This window comes from Sinocyclocheilus grahami, unplaced genomic scaffold, assembly GCF_001515645.1.
Source record: "Sinocyclocheilus grahami isolate Dianchi unplaced genomic scaffold, SAMN03320097.WGS_v1.1 scaffold285.1, whole genome shotgun sequence".
Taxonomy (NCBI): domain Eukaryota; kingdom Metazoa; phylum Chordata; class Actinopteri; order Cypriniformes; family Cyprinidae; genus Sinocyclocheilus; species Sinocyclocheilus grahami.
The window spans coordinates 1,065,834-1,091,408 of record NW_015505464.1 but is presented as its reverse complement, the minus strand read 5'-3'; the positions used below and the strand labels follow the sequence as shown (position 1 = coordinate 1,091,408).

Here is a 25,575-nt window from a genome sequence, read left to right as displayed (position 1 = left end):
CCAAAGGGCAAATGATTTATGAGAGAAGACCATGTGACTGCAGAATCCAGATACAACATTCCCCACTAGTCATGATAGCCTAGAGTGCTTAATAATCTTAATGGTCCTTTAAAATATGTTCAACACCAGCAGAGTGTGCATATCTTGTTTCTAGTCTTACATGTGATTATATGTAAAGTTTTACTTGTGTATTAGCACAGAAGTCCAAAGATTACTCTGGTTATGGTCAGTTATAATGTGTGCAGGACTACGCTAAGCCATTGATTTTGTTTTCCAAAAGTTTAAAGGTCATATTAGCATGTAAAATGTCCTGCTTAAACTTGTTTTAACCCTAGATATTCCCAGACTGATAACTGTACTACGGAGATTTTTCTTGCGTCGTGACATGCACGTGATATTTAATCGCTTATATCAGCAGCATAATCCACGTGCAGAGCAGAAGGGTTCAACATCTGCAGCCGAGGGCCCTCTGAGAAACGAACAGTCCCAACAGGTTATTAACCAGCAAAATGATCTGCAGTGAAACCTTTTACAGATATAAACACTCCCAAATATTCTTTACGGTCTGGTGGTCAGAGTCATTTAAAATTTCCCACAAATCTGACAACGTTTCAGGGATTAAGCGCACCACCCCACACCTCTATTAAAAATCCAGACTGTCAATTCGATGAAGGAATTGTGTGGCAAATGACTGAATATTTTTGACAGTCATGTCACACCACAGCACAAATGAATGGATTAAACAACCCATTTATTTCCATGCTTGTCCATCAGCGTCATATAAATGTGTGATTTTTGTATTTCAGGCTTTAGTGGTTTGTTCCAAAAGAGCGCCATTAACACCATAAAACTCTGACTCCTTAAAGCTGATTATTCTAAATATAGAGCTAGACCTTAGGGACCTCTGTGACCATTATAGGCCAAAAGTTTCAGAACAAATGCTAATCAAACAAACTAAGGAATCATGTCAAATAAAGACTATAAATGGCACATTAACCCCAGTGAAAGAGCAATCCCCTTACCATACTACCGCACGTGGCATGGATTACCATATAAAGGCTGACACAAATAGACTAAACTGCAGCAGACAGATTATCCATCACAATGACAGGCTAGCCTAACACTGTGTAAGTGTTCAGTTTGTTTCTGATCCTAGTAAGTCCTACTTCCAGTGACATTAATGGTCTCTGTTGCATAAGATGAGCCGTTGGTACTTGTATTTGGCAATTATTACAGAAGACAAGACACAAGCGTTTAAGCAATGCATATATTTTCCTCAGAATTAGTATCTAATAATGATGATATGATGGATTACATTCAGTTTTCAGCCCTTTCAGAGTTTTAAATGAGAATTAAAAATGGCAAAAAATGTACAAGAAACAGAAAATCCCCCAAAATTCATCCAAGAACAAGGGACTCATAAATTACATGTTCAAGAAATCACAAAAGAAAAGTAAATGCCAATCCTGTTTATCTTCTACTCAGATCTATTCTCTTGTATTTGCAGGTCAGATTTGTAAAGACATGTAGTCCCTGCCCACATCCTACCCAAGCCCCTCCCCCAACCAGGCCCCACCCCTCTCTTGTGGTTTGCAGAGTGAGTAAAGTGCTGGTAGCTGATCCAGAGGTGTTCAGGAAACGCACACATGAACCACACGGAAACGCTATGAAGAAAAAAAACAAAAAGCAGCAAGCCCAACTAAGAGTAAATATACAAAAAAAAAAAAACTGTACAAAGGTTTACAACATGCAAAATCAAAACAATCATCTCAGAATATTACAACATATAAGTAAAATTAAAACAAATAATCTTCAGGTTAGATTTGGAATGATTAAAACAATTCATTAAATCAAACATTATGCCAAATATAACCTGGAATCTAACGTTATATTCCAAAAGCAAGATTAGATAATTACCTTGAGTCAATCACTGTAAACCTATTTCTAAATCTCAAATAAGTCTCACATAAATGTATAAAAGCAAAAAAATACTTTTGACTTAAGTGTATCTGTCATTGCATATAAACTAGACAGTCTGAGCGGGCTCTTTAGCCAGTTAGGTTCATTAAATATCCCTTTTCAATGTCAGTTTTGTTATTCTGACACAAACAAAATATGCCATCTACACAGGTGATCAAGTATTCAGTACTGAGAGACAGTTCTCAAGCAGTATAGCTGATTCTCCCACCAGCTCGACTTGTGTAGAGGTAAAAAAATTACCCGCTTAGCAGCTTCTTTGGAAACAAGGTGGCTGTGTGACAGTCGCTTCCTCATAATGCTTTCGATTCCCGTTCAAAACGATTAGGACTGACTGTCAAGGCCCGACATGTGACTTCTCTAACACAAAGACCCCAATAAGAGAGAGCGGGCGAAAAGGATAGCGCTTCCTTCGCCTTTGTGACGATTAGTGCGATTCCTGTGGGCTGCATGCTAATGTGTATATATGTATAGAGTTGAAATCCGGTCCAAAAGCTATTCGGACTGAGAATATAATCGACTGTCCTCAACTGAAACTGTTGGTCTAGTTTTGATCATAACTACAGTCATATGAATAAAAATGGTCACTGAATGGGACCTGTGCACCTCTAAACAGAATACGACATGTGATGTGCCATCAAACGAAGGCAGGTGTCTCAAAGTGAAGAAATCAGCCCAAGTCATAAATAGTTTCTCATTTCAAGGATCCTGAAGATAAATAAGAAGGCACTAAGGCAGCGACGACCTTGTCAGATTAATTTTCCAACAGACTTCCTAAACCACAGCATTATATACACGCATTTACAAGCTTAGTAGCGTCTATCTGATTTGTCATTTGCAATTACTAGAAACTGAGCAAAGTGAGAAACAGAAGACCTTCACCTGAACGCACACTTTCACGGTTTGTTAGTGGTTAGTTGTTCAAAGCACTAAATGCAGTTCCTTGTTTAAAACCTAGTTATAATGCACTACACGGTTTCACCTGAGGGAGTGTATGCCTAGGAACAGCCCGCAATCACATTACCCAACATTCTCTTCCTCCAGCGGATAGCAGCATTGCTCAGTAAGGATACGGTAGCTAAAAGGAAAAGGGGAAAAAAGAAGATGAAAGAGCACCAAGAAATGCATTTATATGAAAGAGGTTAAAATGGACTATGAGAGTGACTTTAATGTGAAAGTAGAGCGAGCCGACAAGTAGTGTTCATTAATACACAGGTCAGGTACAATTCCCATCAAACCTTTTGTTCATATGCACAGGGGCCTTTAATCGTTTTGGGAAGGTGTTATTGCCACAAGAACCTTTGCACACCCTGAATGAAAATTAGACTAAAATAATGGGATATGATCTGTAGATGGTCAATATTCCTAAAAGTGACCCTCAGTCACTGCTGTCATCATCATCGTCGTCGTCTGAGATATTGTTGCTGGAAAACTCAGAACGGCTGTAGGAGTCTGAGTGGGACGGGAGGGTGCCGCCCGTGGAGAGCTGCTTGTAACAGAACTCGCACACCCGCACCGGTTTGGATGACTGACTGGGTAGCAGGAACTTCTTCTCCGAACACGGGCCACACACGACAAAGCCACATTTCCGGCAGTGGTGGCGGCGGTTCATGGGGGTGAATTTCATCTTCTGGCAGCGCATGCACACGGTCGCCTCAGAGTCAGGCACCCAGACGGCCGCGTGCTCGCCGGTGGGAGATTTCCCACTTTTTTCCAGTAGGTCCGAGACGCACTTGCTGATGTGGCTCATCCACTCAGACTTCTCCGTAGCTGTGGCGGCATAGACGGCGAAGGATTTGGTGGGCGTTTTAATGAGCCAACCGTTGCGCAGGTCGCCCTCATCCTCTACCGTGTCTATGGTGACGCTCTCCAGAGGGATGATGTGCTGCTTATTGTACTTCTTCTTCTGGATGACGATGTTGCCGTACACCAGGATGTCATTGAAGAGGAAGAACTGCCGGGCTTTGGGCCTTTTGCGGCACAGCTTTGTGAGAACGCCCTCTCCGATCAGCACTCGACCTGGGATGGCTAGCGGTTGACCTGCTGTGCCAAAGCATGCTTCCACGACTCCAATGCGCTTAGAGTTGGCCTCACTGTTCGCCAAGCGGTCCACCATCTTTCACACGCCTGAGAAAGAGAAGAAGAAAAATAAGAGGTTACAATTGGAGCAGGAACAGAAACTGAATATCATGGCTAAGACAATATCAGCACACATAAAGAGATGATACCACACAGACTTAAGGAAGGAACACTTGTGGTTTATCAAATCTTTACCAATTCTTTGTGGCCTTTAAATAGTTTAAGTCCCAGTATCTAGTTAATTTTGAAGCAACGGCTACTTAGGCCTATATAAAAGCAAATGCTTTTGTTTCATACACACAAAGAAATCATCCGGAAATCATACACTGCTAGTGAAAATGCTTCTGTTTTGCATTTTATTATTTTACATTTTCTATATTCAATGCCTCCAAGAAAATCATCAGCATATTTTCACAGTCAGGTTGCCAAATGCTTTGAAAGACTGTTTCATTAGAAGAACATTTCATTAAAATGTAAGTATTATCAATGTATGTAACTGATTAACCACTGATATCATTATTAAACAAAGCAAAATAACGTGTCCAAGCATTTTGTTCCATATTACTGACCATATTTGTTCCATATTACTTAGTTGACAAACACTTGAAGCAAACATAACGCTGATTTAAAATACCATTCAAGTTTGGGATCAGCAATTTATTTTATTTCATTTATTTGACAAAATAACACTTTGATTCAGCAAGGATGCATTAAATTGATCAAAAGTGACAATAAAGGCATTAATAATATTACAAAATATTTCTATTTCAAATAAATGATTCAAAGACTCCTGCAAAAATGCATCACAGTTCCAACAAAAGAATTCGGCAGCACAACTGTTTTCAAAATTGATAATAATTTTAAAAATCTGCATATTAGAACGAATCCTTAAGGATCATACGACAATGAATACTGGAGTACTGATGCTGAAAATTATGTTTTGCCACCAAAGTAATAAATTAAATTTTAATACATAATTATATTTATAATATTTAATATACAATATAATATATCATTATAAAAAAAATACGTACAAACACACACCCAGGACAGTATATTAGTTTTTTGCTGTGGTAAGAATTGTGAAATGTTTCTGGTGAAAATTAAGGCCCTGTCCACATGGAGACGCGTTTAGCTGTATACGCATAAATTTAGCTGTATCGCATAAAAATTGTTCCATGTTCATTTGTATACCGTGCGCAAGGTTTATGCGCATAGTCGAAGTCTCCTTCTCCGTTTTCAGTGTATCTCTGTGGCAGAATTACAGTGCCACATATTGGTCTGGCATGTATACTAAATCGTTTTGTGGTTTCGTGTGGACGCAGATATTTCTTGAGACGAGGGGGAAAAAAAGATTGGATAGGGAAAGCTCTGGCTTCATGTGGACATAGCCTTAGTATTGTGAGAAGGTTACCCAACAATATTTTTGTGACTAATATAAGATTACTAAAAATAAAGAGTGGTCTCATACATCACAAGAAAGACAAGTCTGTTCAAAGGAAAAAATGTTTTTTTGGAATAGCCTTCAATCTGCAGATTGTTTGACGGAGAGCATAAGTCAAGCTGTATAATGATGATGACATACTTTCACAATAAAATTATAAATATAAAAGTATTTTTTCCAGTTTATCACAGAAAATCAACAGATCATCATCAAAATTAGTTGCAGCTCTCATAGTAATCCTCCAATCAAACTGCATTTTTGATCACCACATTATCACAGAGTATCTTCTTTTCACAGGGCTGGAGAGAAACAGGGCAACATGAGCTTTTCAAGGCAGGACAACAGGAACTGATCATTCTCACATTACATCCCATCTGCCCGCCTCTACAGTCGCATCTGTGCAGGTCTAAGAAATGAACTGCACTAAATATAAATAAACAACATGTGGCAGCAAATGACAAACAATCTCATAATGCTACTAATTCATTTAATAAGCAGGTGCTAAAATCTTGCAAGTATGTAATACTGTAGTGTCACTCTTGTTTATTCACTTGCCTTTCGACGTAAACAAATGACATAATCCAGAGTTTACCAGGCTGCTTCAGATGGCAGAGCTGATCATGACGAACACACACTTGTTTAGTCTCATGTAAAAGCTACTTTTCACATCTTTGGTATCAACTCGTTTCCTCTTTGTGAATTAGAAATGATCAAACCCGATCTCAGTGTCACGCCAGCTGGGATTCTAAGATACAGTGTGTTTGAAAAAAAGAGAAATCTGAGGTCTGTAGACAGGTAAAAAAAAGGTATAATGTGAAGCTTGGTGAACTCATAAGTCACTTGAAGATGTAGAGGATTACGAGACCAGAAATAATACTGGGCGTATTTCCATGTTGCCATGGATAAGGTAAACCCCAGTTCTGCCTCTGTTATGACTATCATATTGTAATCCGATGACAAGGCACATCAAACGAGCCCCTTCACCAAGAGAGGAACGGCATGACATTTAATACATCCCACATGTTGACCTCAATGTTGAAAAAGCAAGCTTGCCCATGTACAACTTCAAATTCATACAAACCACATTTTTATCTAATGCAATCTCCTCCAATCGCACCACCCCCGAGCAGGAAATTTCAACACACAACTAATCTACCCCAACTAGAGTTACTAGTAGTTATAGACTATGGATAATTCACTCATAAATTAAAGGTGTGTCTTGTTCCAAACCTTTATGACTTCTTTCTTCAAAAGATGCTACACAAAAATATTTTTGTGTCCATGCATACTTTACGGGGTCCAAAACAACACTGGATTTTAATTGTAAGCTCAAAAATGAATAAAAGAATTCTACAAAATACCACAGAAGTATTTTGTGCTTTACATTATCAAGGAAGTCATACTGATTTGGAACATGAAATAAGTAAATAACAATGATGAGAGAATGATATTTTTTGGGTGAACTACTCCTTTAATGTCAGCAAATATGTACATTTAAATTGCTACAGTGACACCATATCAGACAATCTCTCACCAAGTGCCAAAAAGAAGTGTCACTTGAACACAATGCATGGGTCTCAAGACACATTTTCAAAGGTTAAGACTATTTTTAAGTGTCTTAAAACACATCGCTTGTGGTGGGATGCCCAAATAACAGAATAAGACATGACGCAACAGCCAAAGACATTTGTCTGAATAGTGCTTTAAAGAAGATGAATTGTCTGAGAGGGTTTTAACAACTCACTAATCGACTAGTCAGCTGTAGGTCAACTAATGAAGCATTAACCCTTTGTGCTTTTATTTCCAACGCCCGCAGGGCACAGAACGGTTGGCGTCTGGGAAACAGCAACAGAATGTTGGGTTAATGATATCAAACCAAAAAGGAAAAGGCAAAAATGTGAATAATTTTACACAGTCTTTCACATGGACACTCAGAGGAGCTCCACAATCATTCTGAAGTAACACTATGGGCAGCAGAGAAGCTCTGTGTATCTGAAACTCAGTGAAAGGACACCACAGCCTCCTACACAGCAGCACTTTCCTGACTCACTTCCTCCGTCTTATAAAAAATGAAAACTGATGCAAGGGTATTCCACACATGCTGTGGGCAATACTACATGTTCAGAATAGCTAAACATGTTCCATTTTAGTTAGCATTTTACGTTATACAGTGAAAACCAGTGGTGCTTTGAGTATTAGAAGCATTGTGATTTACATGTTCCTGCAGTATTATCAACATTAACCTATCTAGAGTCATTACTGTACCACAATGCCACAGACAAATACAAATTCTAGACTAGGGCTGCACGATTAATCGAATGCGATTGTCATGCACATCTTGTCAGCAAAGCTGGTTCTGTGATTAATCAAAGAAATCGTTCGCGATAATGACAGCTGTTTGTGTAGCTTCTCACTGAACTACGGCTCTGTGTAGTAAATGCTGCTCCATCTGAAAGCATGTGAAAATACCACATTTAATAACAGATTTTTACTCCAGACTCACTTCATAACGTCAGCTGAGTGTTTGAAATAAATCCTTTTGTGTGATAATGTGGCTTCTTACACAGAATAAGGCACACAATGTATTTCATAAGCTGTGTCCCAAATGACGCACTATACTTCTGCACTATGTACTCAGCCATGCAGAGTATGAATTATATAAGGTTATTCTGTCATTCATAATCAAAGTCTGATAGCCCCTCCCCCTTCGCTACGAAATTAAAGCTGCGACAGTTGAGTGCATGAAGTGTCCAACATTCCACACTTCGTTTTTTCGGTTATTAAAGTGCATCATACGGGTATTTAAAGTGCACTTTTTCTTTTTAGAATTTTCAGTGTGAACGCACTACTCGCACAATTTATACTACAAAACATCATAGAATAGTGCATAAGTACGCGATTTGGGACGCACCTATAGTATTCTAAGCAGTGATAAAGTCTATGTCGATTAGAATTTCATTATAGATATTCTTTACTATAATGAAAATTACAATAATAAGAACTCAGATAAACCATATATTGCCGTAGTCGTGTGTTTATTAGTCACGTTGAATCAATTAAAGCATTTAAATCTTCTGTTTATTCAGCAACCGCTATAGATATTTCCTGGGTTTCTTCTGCAAGGCGTATTTGGAGTTTCCGCGCGAGACCGCCCTCTGGCCTTTGGATGAAGATTTACTACTGATCACAGAACCGTGCTTCACTGAAAGATACGCATGACAATCGCAGCTTCTGCCTAATCACGATTTCGATTTCATTTTGATTTATCGTGCAGCCATAGTCTAGACAGAATCAGCCATGTCATGACAATACAACATGAAAGCAAGAACTTCAGCCCACAAATGCAAACAAAAATGCACCTGAATCATAGCTAAATTTAAATATTGTAGACAAAACACTAAAACCTTTCACTTTCTCTGTTGAGAATATCCAGTTTCAATGTTTTAAAGGGATAGTCATTTATTCATCTCTATGTTGTTCCATCCCTGTATGGCTTTCTTTTGCAAAGAAACACAAAAGAAGATATTTTAACCCATGCACTTCAAACAACACTGGACCCCAGTGACTTCATGGTATGAACATGAAAAAAAAAAGAAATCTTCTTTTGTGTTCCACAGAGAAAATAAATGCTTTGCTAGGACAAAATGTGTCATGTTGTGCTCCAAACACCAACTCCTTTCAGAGGTTTCCCTAATACAGCCTCTGGTTTAAAACCGAGAAGCACAAAGTGCCTAAATAGCTGCCTTGTAAAAGGTTCTGAAAAGAGTGACAAAAAGGTCAGTGATGAGCACTTAGCAACTCTTAGCAATGACACGGTAAGCAACTCAAGCTCATTTCTTTCAGGCATTTATGAGAGATAAAGCAGATAAATTCTCCATCTTTATACAAAGAAATAATGACAAATCAGGAATGGGAATGGGGGATCAGAAACACAGCAAAAGATCATTCATATCATTCACGAAAATGGAACTCCTTATGTGAAATCCTTAGATGAATGATATACCAGACGTTTGAGACTCTAAGCAAGCATGATTTTTCTTGATATTCAACACTCTACGTAACATCAAGTTTAAAGGAAAAAAAACATACAAGGGTTTAGGGCTGCATGATAAATCGAAATGGAATCGAAATCGCGATTCGACAGAAGCTGCGATTGTCATGCGTATCTTTCAGGGAAGCACAGTTCTGTGATCAGCAGTAAATCTCCATCCAAAGGCCAGAGGGCGCTCTTGCACTGAAACTCCAAATACGCCTCGCAGAAGAAACCCAGGAAATGCCTATAGTGGTAGCTGGATAAACAGAAGATTTAACTGCTTTTATTGATTCAACACATTAGTTATTTCTGAAGCAGTAGGTTGGGGAGTGCCATTTATTTTGTGAACGTCGTTTTCTCCTGTTTTTTTGGCCAGAGAGGGAGTTAGGGAAGACCTGTGTATTTCTTTTGGGAATTTTTATTTGTTAGGCAATTTGAGCTTCTCTAAACCCTTAGTTAGTTTCCCTTTGGTTTGTTATTTTGGCCTGGATCCCCTTCCGAAGAGATGTGCTTCCAAACACCAATTTAAGATGTAATGAACAAACTTTTTCGCTTGTGAATAAGCCTCTATTGTGGTCATTGTGAGCTGGGACAGGAGAGGAGCTAAATTTTTCTTTATTTTATTCTTGTCATCGGCCTTACCAACCCTAGACTGGTCTTAATAAACAATTTATGGTTTATCGGAGTTATTATTATTATTATAATTTTCATTAAAATAAAGTATATTTATAATGCAATGCCTTTATCACTGCTTAGAATACTATGAAATATGTTGTGTGCCTTATTCTGTGTAAGAAGCCACATCATCTCACAGAAGGATTTTTTCAAACACTCGACTGCCGTTATTAAGTGAGTTTGGAGTAAAAATATGTTATTAAATGTAGTATTTTCACATGCGTTCAGATGGAGCAGTATTTACGTCACAGAGCCGTAGTTCAGAGAAGCTATGCAAACAGCTGTCATTATCGCGAACGATTTCTTCGATTTCATAATCGCGCAATAAAGTCGTCTGTGATTTTTTTTGCGTAACTTGTCAGTGAACTATGGCTCTTGTGTAGTAAATGCGGCTCCATTTGAAAGCACGTGATGATGATTTACTGCTGATTACAGAACCGGCTTTACTAACAAAATGCGCATGACAATCGCATTTGATTAATCGTGCAGCCCTACAAGGGTTGTAAAGACATGTCAGTCAGATGGTGTCAAGCTGTGTTATTAATATTAATACTTAATTTGAATGTATCTTAGATGAATGATATACCAGATGTTTGAGACTAAGCTAAGTGATATCCAACACTATACGTAACATCAAGTTTAAAGAAAAAAAACATACAAGGGTTGTAAAGTAGGGATGCACAAAAATAGCAAAAAAAGCTCTTTCGGTGTTCGGTCGAACAGGTGAAAAGACAGAATAAATTGTACCGAACAATGATATGATGCGATCAAATAGCAACCAGCACAGAGTGAGAGGCGCGCACTCTTTATTATGCAGCACACACATCAGCAGTGTGGAAGCATTTAAACTGTGGGAGAAAGATGCAAAAATCATTACAAGCACTGACAGCGAGAGACTGTTTAGGACTGCATCGCATGTCTTCGATGAGAAGAGGAAGGGATGATTGTTGCTGGTTACTGTATGATGATTGAAATCATGAAATGGCCTTAAACAATTAGTAAATAAACTGCAGAACGTTATGTTTTCTAATACACGCGTGCATTGCATGTATTCTGACACCGCTGCACAAGCTCGCGGTGCTATCTGCTCGTTAGCCCGGGTTCAAAGCGCGAGGAAAATCTGCCCTCGTCAGTTGCTCAGTCACATTTTTATGAATTTTTACAAGGCATGTGACAATGCGATACGTACAACGTATTCTTAATGAGACTCATTTATAAATCTGTTGTCAGCAAAAATAAGCATTGCGGTCTTCCTGCGCGTTTCCGTCAAAATAAAAGTTGAGAAAAAGCAAGAACTCTTATCAACATTCATAAATGTTAGTATTGTAATTTTACTGTTGTTCTGTCAAATAAAATAAAAAGACAATAATAATAATAATCATTACAACAGCTCAGTTTTAATACATTTATTATAACATTCACACAAAGTGTTCAAATTAGGATCTGTAATATTTTCTAATGTTTTAAAAGAAGTCTCTTCTCAGCAAGGCTGCTTTTAATTGTACAGTAAAAAAAAAGAAAAAAAAGACCCCCCCCCCCCCCCCCCCCAAGAAGGGGGTCTGATGGCTAAAAATAATTTTTTTACTAACTTATTAATTTTAAGTTAAATTGTGCTTTGTTGGTATAGTGTCTGCTAGAATGTTAAAAATGTTCAGTGTTAAATATTTTTCAATTGTTGTTTTGTAATTGATTTTTTTTCTTTGAAAAGCAAGACAAAACAGTAAAAAGCACATTTTGGCTTTTTTATTTATGCAACGGTGAAAAAAAAATTGGCAAAATACATGGGGGAAAAAACTCGAAAAACCGTATTCGGCCTTCGGCCCAGTATTTAATTTTGTTCAGTTTCGGCCAAGAATTTTCATTTCGGTGCATCCCTATTGTAAAGACATGTCAGTCAGATGGTGTCAAGCTGCGTTATTAATATTAATACTTAATTTGAATGTATCGCTACAAAAATGTAGTTGCAGATATCAATAAATACAAACATGCTTGGAAGTGCATATTAATCACTGTAGTCCCTCAAAGCACAACATATAAAGAGCCATATTTCTTGCCTGCTTCACTAGATTGCTCAAACGCTAATTTCCTTTGAAGCGTATGGGTCTGGCTATTAAGTCCCTGACCGAATTTGCTTAGATGTGCTGCTGGCAATGACTAAGTGAATCTGATCTGGAAAAGAGGCCTGGAAGGCCTGCACTGCACACACTGGCCATGCAGAGAGATGTCATCCTAATTCTGCCAGTCTTCATGACAAAGACTGATGGATGGGTGCCAGTCTCCATAATTAGACTCTCTCCGGCATGACTCACTACAGCATTAGCCACAGCATCTATTTCACCGGTTCTCAAACCCTCCAAAAGCTCTTTCATCATGCAACAGGCAGGAACCAAAGAGAATCTTTTATCAAGGGATGTTGCAATATATAAAATGATAAATTATGTAATATAAAATTAGGCAATGTAGGGAATGTCACAATGATTGTAATGTGCTTCTATCTGGCCATTAAGTTTACTAATTCACTAAAATACGCTTTTTTCCCAGAAAATGATTACGTGTAAAATATTTTTGAGTTTGATTTCTTTTATAAAAATAAATTATTTTATACTTGTGCAGCTGAAATGGCAAAGATCAGATTGCTGTACATGTACATATGTACTGTAGTTATATATTACATTACGTGTGTTTGTTTCGGGATTTTTTTAAGAAATATCTTATACATACCAAGTCTGCATTTCTTTGATCAAAAATACAGTAACAGTGATATTGTGAAACATTACCACAAGTTATAATAACTGTTTTCTATTTTAAAACATATTCCTGTGATAGCAAAACTGAATTTTCAACAGCCATTTATAAAGTGGCTTTATAAAGTGTCCTTTTATAAAGTTTTTCAGGTCACATCTTGTATTTAAAAAAAAATGTTGTTATAATCGTAGTAACAAACATAGTTGGTTGTCATGTTTTTCCTCCATTTCACACATTCCCAGTTGCTTTGCAGTACATCAGCTGCCAAGCAGAAAAGCGCATCTTGGCGCTTTTGGACACTTGTATGGGAGATCAGAGACAGCTGCAGGTGGGAGAGGAGCAGCAGGTGCGGACCAGACCTCTCTTTCTCAGCAGAACGCTAACACATTGCAGGTCTAACAGCCAGCACCTGGCCCTCCAGAAGCCAAGCAACTTGATAGTCCATCTGCCGGAGGAAAGCAGGCGCTGTCAGACACGTCAATCAACAGCAAATACAATGCACAAATGGTTACTAATAGGAATTAACTGCTTTCTCTGATGCAGATTTAAGTGATTGTGAGTGGCGTGAGTCAGTACTGTCAGCTTAGTGGCAAATCAGAATTTTGTGCTGTGAATTAAATGACACATGTGCGCTCAATGTATCATAAGAGTGAAGGAGCTTGGTATGACCTCAGTCCCAAGCCTCCTCAACTTGTGTCAGGAAGGTGACATAAGGTGGGAAAGAGATGGGAGAGGCCGTGAAAGAAGATTAATGACTAACAGCGCAGAGATGAGAAGAAAACTGAAGGCTCAGACTACACCAACTAATTAATGACGTGCTTAGTTTCCATGTTTATTCAAGCACGTCTTGAGCATACTAACAACAATGAAATGATCCTGCAAAACAGTCTAATACCTAGCCTTGCATACTAAATAGGTATAGATGCACTGAAACCCATCAGCATATCGGCCATGCTAAAGTTAGGCTATATGCTGAAAGTTTTTATACAATCACAGTTCGCCTCTGATCTTTCCACACTGAAAGTGAAAATGCTGCATGATGCAACATGCCAATTTTTGATGTTTAATACAAAGATATACAAAGCGGAATTTGCAACCAGTGACATTTCACTGTGAGTGGCGTTATCAAGCACAGCAAACAGAAACCAAGTGATTGAAATTATGTAATGCTTTATTGCATCACACCTGGTATAGAGAGGCACTTTTACAGTATAAATAATAAATCTAAGAAAGAAAGAGCCCAAGAAAGTCACCAAGTCTCAACAAAAACTGCATATTATGTGCTTCATAAATCTGGAATTTATGGCAGGGCTGCTATTTGGAAACCAAATGTCTCCAAGTCTAATGCACATAAAAAAGAAAATCCACTACAAGAAGCACAAAACCTGACACCTTGAGAAATGAAAAGCAGTAAAATGGTATATAAAACATAGAACTTTTATTAACAAAACGAATAAAAATACACCATGCTATAGGGCAGGTTATGCCTAACATAAAATAACAAATAACTTGCATAAAGTTTAAATAGGTATACAAAACTGGAAATAAGTAAACATGCAGCCTACAATATATAACCAAATAAATAAGAAAAGTAGAACGTTTATTAGCAAAACGAATAAGAAAGCTTGGAGTCACGGCATACACCTTGATGTCAAATAAAATAAATAAATTACACAAAGTTTAAAATAAAAATCAGCAAACACTGTGGAACCAATTAAATAAGAAACGAATGTTTAAAAAAACTTCCAAAATCACCTTAGATAAACGGCAAAAGTCAACAGGTTTTCAAAATCCAAAATACTGCCAAAACAGTAGGGGTGGGAATCACCAGAGGCCTGACGATACGATATTATCACGATACTTGTATCACGTTACAATATTATTGAGATTTTAAATATATTGCGATTTTCTACGATATATTGCAATTTATTACCTTTTTCCAACTTTAAATTATGTCCCCAAAGGAAAACTTTGACATCTTTTTTAACTAAAAAGAAACATTTCTCAGTTTGTTTATCTCACTTCAGTTTTATTGTTGCAGTGCAAAATGGGATTGTCAAGCAGACAAACTGACCAACACTTTCATGAAAACCTGTCATAAATGTTGTATGCACCTGGCAAACTCAACTATTTGTATTACAGTCTAATCTAGTCCACCTTAATTAAATGTAAACAGGTATGCACTGCTGTGCTACTACAGGTATTTTGAACAATGCAACTTGAAATTTTACAAAAAAGTTGTGCAGACCCTTCAGCAATTGGAGCATTTGAAAGTAAATTACTGTTAAATATAAATTCAATTAAATAAAACATGTAGTCTTCTACATCTATGGATGCACCGAAATTAAAATTCTGGGCCGAAACTGAAACCGAAAATTCTGGATGCACTCGGCCGAAAACCGAAACCAAAAATGCTTAATAATAAATAATCATTACATTACTAAGACTTTTTAAAATGTAACTAAATTTTAATGATACTGAATTAAAAAAACGTAAAAACACAAGCCAATAAAATAACCACACTTTTACTGAAAGTAACACAATAAACCTGGACAGAATTTATATTAATATTGATAACACTTTACAATAAGGTTCATTAGTTAACTACTTTAGTTAATTAACTAAGAATGAACAATAGTTCTTCAGCATTTACTAATCTTAGTTCATGTTAATTTCAACATTTACTAATGCATTATTAAAATCAACAGTTGTGCTTGTTAACAGTTAATGCACTCTGAATTAACATGAACTAACAGTGAATAACTGTATTCTCATGAACTAACATTAAGAAATATTAATAAATACTGTATTAAATGTATTGTTCATTGTTTGCTCATGATAGTTAATACATGAACTAATGGAACCTTATTGAAAAGTGTTAACTTAATATTAAATATCAATATATTATTTTTATTCCCTTCTATGTAACAGAATCAGATATAAGTTGTTGTTTTTTGACTAATTATCCAAATAATGTATAGTCCTACAAAGCTATTATTATGAGAGCATATGGAACAGAGCATAGCAGAGCAGAGCACAGCGTCATTGAAGGTAGCATTATTTTAGCAGCGTTGCCCAGTACAGCTGAACTAGCCTACACCATGTTACAGCACAGTAGCGCTACTGCAAACCGGAACAAGTAGGCCTATACTGCATAGAAATTTCCTGTCAGCGCGTTATTTGAGCGGACTTTGCTTTTCCGATGAGCATGAGCGGTACACGAGCGGAACGCACATTCATAGATCGGAATATTGAGCGGAGCGTCAAACCGCACATTGACGAGGAGAGTGAAACACGCGCGCTGAACACTGCCGGGCAGGGCGCGACGCGGTGCGCCCGCCATACAAATAATAATAATAATAATAATAATATATAACCTATATTTTCGGTGCATCCCTACTTACATCCCCTCCTTGTTTACACATCCGAAGTAAGTCCATACATGCCACCCTCTTTATTTTACTAACTTACTGCATGCTGAAGGTGACCCAGCTGACCTCACCAGAAAAAAACTCAACACCACCATCTAGTGGATTGTAAAGAAATAGATTTTATTATTCTACCAAATAGTATAATAAAAGATCGATACTTGGCGTCCGTGTATCAATACAGTATTGCCGTGGAAAATATCGCGATACTATGCTGTATCGATTTTTTCCCCCCACCCCTACCAAACAGGCGCTTTTGCATTTAGTTTCAAAACTAAATCATCCGCCATCGTCTTGTCTGTCTTCACCCCACTCTTCTTGTCAGTCAGCTCGACTCACTCTCCTCACTGGAGAAATGAAATCTGATCTGTGATGTGACTGTTGTTCGGCACGTTGCATTGAGCAGCAGCGTTCAGTTTTTAATTGTAGTGTCTGTTCTTTTACTAAACTAAATGATTTTTATTACTATAAAAAATCAAAACGACGTTGGGAGTCGGTGCCGCGGTGGGCAAGTGACATAACCGGTGTTGCGGCTTAACAACGGTATCACCATCAGCACCGTCTATCGCGGCAAGCCTAGTGTTTATTTTATAGCACATTTGTAAAATTACAATACTAACATTTATGGTTGTTTGCGGCACAACAAAGTTTTAGTCTACGGTTTAAATTAAATATAGATGAAAAATTGTGTGATATTCCTGTACATCAATAATAGAGCCCGACCAATTTGGGTTTTTTGGGGGCCGATACAGATACCGATATTAGGGGGTAAAAAAGATAGCGATATTTCGGCCGATATTCTTTGTGTATATTATAGTACAGTACCAGTCAAAAGTTTGGACACTTTCCCATTCGTGTGTCCAAACTTTTGACTGGTACTATATATAGAATACAGTAGTGCTGGGCGGTATGACCAAAAATTTATATCACGGTATTTTTCAAAATTATACCGGTTTCACGGTACATGACAGTATTGTTTTTTTTTCATGAATAACCGGGTGTTAACCATATTTTCTACTGATTGAGAGATGAAATACTGCAGTTTATTGACTTAGAATACCCTATTTTGCTGTCATGATGAGTGAATATTGTCAAAAAATACCACACTAAATAGTGACTAAACACGACCGCTTTTAATACATGTTAACCAGGAGTCACTCTCATTTATAATCGCGGCATCGTCTAATAAAATCAACATGCATCTACACGATATATGCGATTGTTTTGGCTTTATTACTTTTTTGTCTCATGCAGCGCACTGCCTGCGTCTGAGTAATAAAAAAAAAAAAACAACAAACAAAAAAGTGCATGTGATATTAACAGATGAACTATGCTCATATTTATAATTCCAAACAATCAGTAAGCGACAGGTGCTAGGAAACGCTGTTTTGTACTCATTTATTGACGAGTCGGCTGCGGTGCGGCCAACTGAATGCACCGCTTCTCTGCCGCTCACTGCACAGAACAGACGCCGAGAGAGGTGACACTTCTCCGGGAAAGTCAGACCTTGCGTTCATGGGACAGCACTGGCGAAATCTTCCAACTGAACCATAGCTAAGGTTTATCCAAAAAAGTCACTAGGTTTGTCAGTATGAATATTCTATGGGGAAAAAAGCCACTAAAAGGGTCTGAAAGTTGCTAAATCTAGTGCTAAAGTCACGCTTGTGTATGTGAGACGTGGGAGCTGATGGCAGGGGGCAGTGGATATTTGTGGCGGTCAATGTGGATATTGTGGATGAGTTCTTCTGTGTCATCATGTTCTGTTAGTTCTACAGCTTCAGTTTCAGAACTTTCACGCTTAGTAACACATACAGTTGTGCCCTCACCACAGTGCAACAGTGAAAAGGGACCCCTTTCAAACAGTGTCGCGTTCCGAACGTTGTTTAAGCGACATACACCGGTATTGCGGTATTTTAAAAATTAATATCATAACAAAAATAAACACCGGTATTCAGTATACCGCCCAGCACTACAATACAGTATATACATCAACAGAATATATATACATAAACATTTTTTGCAATGATCACTCAAAATGTGGTGATCAAAGACTTATGACATGACAAAGATATGTAACGGAGGCAGGGCATTTAACAATTTAACAATAAACTTTATTATCCAAAATGAGTCTGACATCAGTGCACTGAACAGTAAAGTTGAAGTTTATTCAACTATTTCAATTGCATTCAACTTTATTCCGTTGAAGATTATTTCACTTCGGAACATTCATTCACAGATTTGCGTTACGGTCTTCACACACAGACTAAACTTACTTGAGAAGTGTGAAGTGTGACATAATATACCAACAAGTTGGATATAGATTTATCGGCCAACATATCGGTTATCGGCTAAAAAAATAAAGAGTAATCGGTTATCGGTATCGGCCAAAATTTTCATATCGGTGCATCCCTAGTGTAAATAAATACAATTTAAATTCTCGTCTTGCGCACTTCTAATGCCTTCTAATGCCTTTTGAATGTAACGTGTACACGTGCTCACGTTTAAGAACACAGTGCCACACTTCACTCTAAAACAAGCAGCACACATTTCATTAAAATGCAGTCTTTTCGATTTACCAATCTCATTGAGCCGTATCACAAAAGTCCTAACTGAAGCTATTCAATATTATGTCCTTGAAGTGACAGGGTAAGACATACTGACCCCTACTGAAGTTTACATTTTTGTGATCAAATAGTTATTTTATTTTGAAACCAGCATTTAAGTCAGCACTGTAAAAGAGAAGTAGGTGATGACTTGTAAACTTGCATGACTGCACTTCTGGATTTGTCCCAGAGCAAGATAACTCAACAAACCAGCCAAAAGTACCTGTAATCAGCAGTTTTGTACAGTAAATGTCTGACCTTAATGCAGCCAATAAACCATTCTAGGCAAATTAAACGCAGTTAACTGATGGCAGCACGGTGCCTTCCAGTAAGTCAAGATTAAGGAAGTACAGCAGAACTATTCTCAGCAACACCATAGGATATTTTTAACCGTTAAACCTTAACTACATTCAGATCTTTTGGTTTCTCCATCAACTCAAGACATAAACAAGATCTTCAAAGTGAACCCTTTTTAAACTTCTCAAACATTTCAGCCCACAAAATGTTATTTTGTGACATTCACACATAAAGTCTAACCATACATCCTGTCACATCAGTATGCATAAATAACCCGCAGGTAACAAATCAGATACGATCATAATTTAGGGACTTGCGCTTTACAGCTATTAGTAAATATGCATTTAAAAGCATTTTGCCTTCTGCAGTATAGTTTAAAAACTACTTCTCATGCTAACAATGTCAAAACATCATCCAGCATTATTAAACCGCTCAGCACAGCCTGTACATGAAATCAGTGACTTTTGACCTTAAATTCACAGAAACGTCAGTGTGCCCGTCTGTTAATCTGAATTAAATGTTTTGTTTTAAACCTACGGACCATAAAGCATGTGCTGCTTAGTGTTATAACTCAAACAACTTGCATGGTAATAAGCCACGGATTATCTCTGACCAAACAACATGTTCAGACTACTGAAGGGAAAAGTTCACAGCCTTGTGCGGCTTACACAAGGTTTACTGGAGTGTTTTGGATCTAGCCCAACATGCACTGTGTGCTCAAAAAACATCTCAATAAGCTGTGTTCAGGAATGAGTTCAATCACTATTTACAGGTACTTGGTTACGTTGAAGCCAATTTCCTACTAATCACAGCTGGATCTGTTCTATGAATTAAACGACAGAAACTTTCTGTGTCTGTTTAAGGTTGTGTTGATGGCATGGCAAGTGGTGGGAATTTTTAGGCACCTCACGATTCAATTTAATTGTGACATGGCAGTCACAATTTGATTCCAAATTCTTCACTGGCCGATAATAATTGATACTGACAATAAAGTGGGGGGCAAATGCAAATTATTAATTATCAGTCACTGAACCAATACATTAAATGTGCAGTTCAGGTATAAAAAATACTAAATTTGTGCAACCAAAAATTCCTATGTGACCCTGGACCACAAAACCAGTCTTAAGTCACTTGGGTATATTTTTAGCAATAGCCAAAAAAACATTGTTTGGGTCAAAATTATAGATTTTTCTTTTATGCCAAAAATCATTAGGATATTAAGTAAAGATCATGTTCCATGAAGATATTTTGTAAATTTCCTACCGTAAATATATCAAAACTTAATTTTTAATTGGTAATATGCATAGCTAAGAACTTCATTTGGACAAATTTAAAGGCGATTTTCTCAGTATTTCGATTTTTTTGCACCCTCAGATTCCAGATTTTCAAATAGTTGCATCTCGGCCAAATATTCACATATAAGAAAATAACAAGAAAAACAAAGACGACTGCATAACTTTACTTTTAACAATTAAAAAAGGGACTGTGCTCCTGGCAATTCACAGACAGAAAAGAAAATATGCACTCTTTCAATCACTTATGGCAAGTTATAATATAAAGACAATAAATGCACCCATTGTGCTATTTTTATCAGTGTTGTTCACATGAATTTACATCAAACCAAAATGTTCAATTAGTTTCCAATTCCAGAATTGTTTACAAAAATGTGATGCAGAAGTGATTCAGCTTCCAATGATGTATTGGACTTTGTGATGAGTAGAGCCTTGAATATAGGCAATGCTCAATTTGACAACTCTCTCTATGAAAATTGTCCTTAAACTGGGCACAGCTTTTAAGACAAGAGGGATTCTAACAGGTAATTCAAGGTCCTCTTAATAGGACATAATCTTTGGTGAATTACTGCATATAACAAAACAAAAATCACTGACTAGCTTTTCCCTCATTGCACTGCACAACATTTCAGTTTGACCCTGCTATCTGTCTTGCTGACACTGCTTGACCATATGTTTGTACCCATCATTTACAGACATGACGAAAGTAGCACAATTTCAACAACCTCTACTTTGACAGACTTGCATAAGCACAGACTGCTTCTTGGATGTAATAATATGAAAATCATATTATTATTATTACATAAGATTAATTTATAGCATTATAATTGGTTGACTCAATATCTTCAAGAGACATATCGCATTTACAATTATTGGCGCTATTCCACTGCATGGTACGGCATGGTACAGCTCACTTTTGGGGGGTTTTCCACTGGGTACAGTACCTGGTAGTGCTGTGTTCGATACGACGATGTATCATCACAGAGATTTGGCGATACGAGTATCGATACAGCTGGCCCTGTATCGATATTGTGGCACGTGTGCAGCAGTGGACCACGCTTAATTTGAAAACGAGAGCACTGTTTAAAATGGAGTTGAAAAGTGTGAGGTTTCTAAAAAATAATGAATAGAGCATAATATATAGGCTACAGCAAGGTTTAATCTGGGCGCAGAGGAACACAACCGGGGTTGCCTGATATAAAGAGACGTAATCCCCGAAACAGTTTCCCACTTGCGCAATATGGAAATATCTGCTAAGCGTGCTTCTTATCTTTGTCAACCTTGCAACCATGTGCACGCGCTCTCTCTCCACTGTGGATAAATGCGCTTGCTTTCTGAAAACACCGGTAAGCTTGCAGTTTAGCGATCTCCACTTCAATATTCTATTCTCAGAAAAATGTAATTCATCAAGTGTTTATTTACACGAGAGAGAGCGAGAGAGGCTGTCTATGTATGAATTACCACCGTTTTGCCGCATTTCTCTATTAACAGTGAAGCTGTGGCTTTAATTCCTTTAGAAACGATGATGTTACCAGCTCCTTGTTGAGAAAGATAATGTAGCTCTTGAGCGATTAAGCTATTTATTGATAAAATTGCAGGGCAGCGCTAAAAAATTTGTGTTACTGAATGTCTGTGCGCGCACGCAACGTGATCTGTGTGAGTGACTGAGCGTGTGTGTGCGTGAGATACAGTGAAGACAGCGCATTAGTTTAGAACTCTTCTCATTTTTATTTTTTTAAATGTAGAAATTGTGTTAATTTGTACAATGATAACCTACCAGCAATGTAAAGATGATTTTTTATATATATTAGTATGAGTACATTACAATATAAATTTATTAGAATGAGTACATTATTATTTATGGGCTTAAAAACAAGATGCAAACAATGAGAATATTGTACCTGGTGGGGAGTGCCCAATGTAAACATGAAACATATGCCATTACCTATATTCTACTGTGGTACAGTTATGGAGGCCCTTCATTATGCAGAGGTCAACTGCCTGCTCTGCCAATAGTTAGAAATGGCACTATAGTATGCAGTGTTTAATAAACAGCTGTTTTACTAAATTCTGCTTTGGTGAAATTCAGTGCAGTCCTGTATCAGGATATGTATCGTACCGTGGCCTCTGTATCGTGATATGTATCGTATCATGACTTTGCTGGTGATACACAGCCCTAGTACCTGTTACCAAAACGTGACGTGTAAACTCTGCTGATCACGGATTGGTCAGAGAGAATCATCACTACCTGCATCTCTGAACTTGCGCCACAAACACAACAGAACCGCTAGATTTAAATCAGCACAGCCAGTGAAGGATCGAACGCAACTGTTTTGAACGAGCGTACCTTTTTTTAACAAACGAAAAATGGCTGTTTCGTGGTCTGTTGAGGAAGTACAGACATTCCTCCGTTGATAGCAGAGGAGCGGATCCAGCGAGAGCTTGATGGGGCGAGACGTGGAATGAAAACGTTTTTCAGGAGTCGCGGCAGTAGAGGCAGCGCAACTATAACGACATGTGAATAATCCCGCCCACTCTAAAGCGATACTAAACTGCAGTGGAAACGCAAACCGAGCCGTGCCGAGTCGTACCACGCAGTGGAAAAGCGCCATAAGATGTTTGCTTAAGATAATCATTGCACAAAATCACAGCAAACACGCTGAGGTCGATGGCAGAGTAATGACTAGAATGCAGAAACTAAATCAGCTCAAAAGTCTAACAGAATGAAACTTTAAAGAGCTAATCTTGACTTGTCCATTAATAATATGTCATTGTTCTGAAGAAAGACTATTTTGACTTTATTAGGAAAATGAGACCAATTTTATTCAATGTGAGCATCAAGTAAAGAAGTAGAAGTATTAAGCAAAGCTGGTAAAGATGGTTATTTTGAACCACTAACTTATTTTTCATGTCTGAAAATCCTGGTTGGACTGTAGCACCAAAGGTAAGAAATAAAGCTAAATGAAGGAATGCACCATGACAACATCTGTTTCCTTCATTCTGAAAACATACACATGTTCAGCAAATGCTCTGAGATAGGCAGTTTTTTTATATACTGATATTCATACATTTCTACTCATTTTGGTTTTGGTTCTTCAGTGTCAGGTCTACCAATAAATGTCTCTCTAGAGAACAGCATCCAACAATTCCACTATATTCAATAGGAAACAACAAGTGTTAACAAGTGAAACAGTTAATATTCATATTAAACTATTAATTTGAAATATATGAATAATAATTATAATTAACAATAATACATTTAAAATAATTAAAATATTCATAACACAATATTTTTATTTATGCAGTCCAATTATTATTTCTGCACTAAAAAGCAGAAATTAACATTTTAGAATAGGTTTTCCTTCTGTATCAGGTGTCAGACACTCAAACGATGAAAATAATTTATTAGTATTGACCATACATAAACGCATGCATGCATGTATACATAGAGAGATGAGAGATACTGTAGGGAGAGAACGAGAGAGCGAGAGCACGAGAGAGAGAGAGAGAGATCAGTCTCTGCTTTCAAGAACTTTGCACAAAGTCAGTCACAGTCCAAAAAGGAAGGAACAGACAAAGCCAAATTTGCAAGAAGAGCACATTAAAATACACCCATGAATGTATGACAGCAATCATCTTCACAAATACAAACACCCAACTCCAGTGTCCTTTTTAAAAGTGCAGGTGTGAATCAAACAGCCATATGAATGCAGAAGTGAAACTTGTGACGATAGAATATATGAAACATTTCTGAGGACCTCATCTTAAATCATTCTAAAATGAATGCTCAGTGTGAGGTCATAAAAGACCATACATAAATAGTATGTATGTATATAGTATATCTTTATATATTTTGTAGGGGAAGCAAAAAATGTTTAGGAAGCAAAAGTATCAGACTAAGACTGCTTCCTTAATTCATGGTTTAACAGCAACTAAATAAAAGTGTCATAATGCCTCTACTGCTAAAATATCTTTGGATCCAAGTGGGGGTTTTTTCATTTCATCCTGATCGTGCACAGTTGCATGCTGTGTATACCCCTGGCGTGTCGATCAAGTATTTCCTAACCACCATAAAAATCTAAAGCAATTGCAAATATTCTCGTTGACAAACGATTTGAGAGAAGAAAATCAGCTACTCCTCAATTTTCCCAGCACTACATGACTGATACCATGCTGTGTAGCAAGGAACAGGGTTGGGTGGTTTGCACTATATGTAGTTTCGGTGAGTCACCGAGCACTGGCTGTCACACAGGCGAAGTTAATAGTAAAAGTGATCAGAAGTTTTGTCAGGTCAAAAACGCAAAGGTTTAAACCAGACTGATTTACTTTGTCATATAGCTCTAACCTAAACTTTTTTGGCTTTCTTGTTTTGACACTGACAACAACTGGACTAAAAGAGTAGCTACTTTCACAGAGTTTGCACAAGAACTTAATACTGGCTGGCTAAAATTAGTTATGAATTAGAGGAACATATCTAAATAGCAAACTACATGTTGCTGTTGTGAAGTTAGTTTTAGATTTCATCGTTGACAAAGTTTTTCCTCACGTTAGCATGCTACAAGCTAACAAGGCGCTTGGACTGTCCCACAGCGCACGAATAGTTCCTTTGACGTCTTCCTACAGCTTTCAAACTTACGTGAATGAAACACATTTCGCTTACACTAATGTAGCAAAATAATAAAGCGAGCCACGATAAACACGTAGTAGTTAAACAATCACAAGGCAAACATGCTCTGACAGACGCGAATGGAAACCAGCGCTTGGTAAATTTAGACACAAGCTCGCGCGCACTTACCGATGAACGGCTGTAGACGCGAAGACACAATCTCTGGTAAGTTTTCCAACGGGCAAAATACTTAAATTCAAAAATCGTCAGATGGAAGTTTTTTTGCCACTTTCCCGGGCAGCCAAACTCGGAAACTGCACTTTCAATATGGCTGAGGGCAGGAGCAGGGAATGTAAGCGTCACTAGCGGAGAGCACTAGCGTGACTCTGGGTCGGG

General features: G+C 37.6%; 1 protein-coding gene across 3 annotated transcripts; it reads right to left on the bottom strand.

Moving 5' to 3' along the window:
- Nucleotides 1–1,253: 1,253 nt before the first annotated feature.
- Nucleotides 1,254–25,575, bottom strand: plekhf2 (pleckstrin homology domain containing, family F (with FYVE domain) member 2). 3 transcript variants are annotated; one of them, XR_001610812.1, is made up of 3 exons: nucleotides 25,369–25,575; nucleotides 2,960–4,104; nucleotides 1,254–1,664 (listed from the first exon to the last, which is right to left on the bottom strand). XR_001610812.1 is itself a non-coding variant. In XM_016292446.1 (2 exons), exon 2 carries the CDS (start codon nucleotides 4,091–4,093, stop codon nucleotides 3,356–3,358), a length of 738 nt encoding a protein of 245 aa, XP_016147932.1. In that variant the 5' UTR covers nucleotides 4,094–4,104; nucleotides 25,369–25,575; the 3' UTR covers nucleotides 1,254–3,355. The 3 variants fall into 3 exon arrangements, 1 of the variants encoding a protein (XP_016147932.1); XR_001610813.1 differs by having other exon boundaries at nucleotides 1,254–3,055; nucleotides 3,216–4,104; XM_016292446.1 differs by having other exon boundaries at nucleotides 1,254–4,104.

Coding starts and splice junctions, on each gene's coding strand:
- plekhf2 (XM_016292446.1), bottom strand. CDS start 4,093: ATGGTGGACCGCTTGGCGAACAGTGAGGCCAACTCTAAGCGCATTGGA.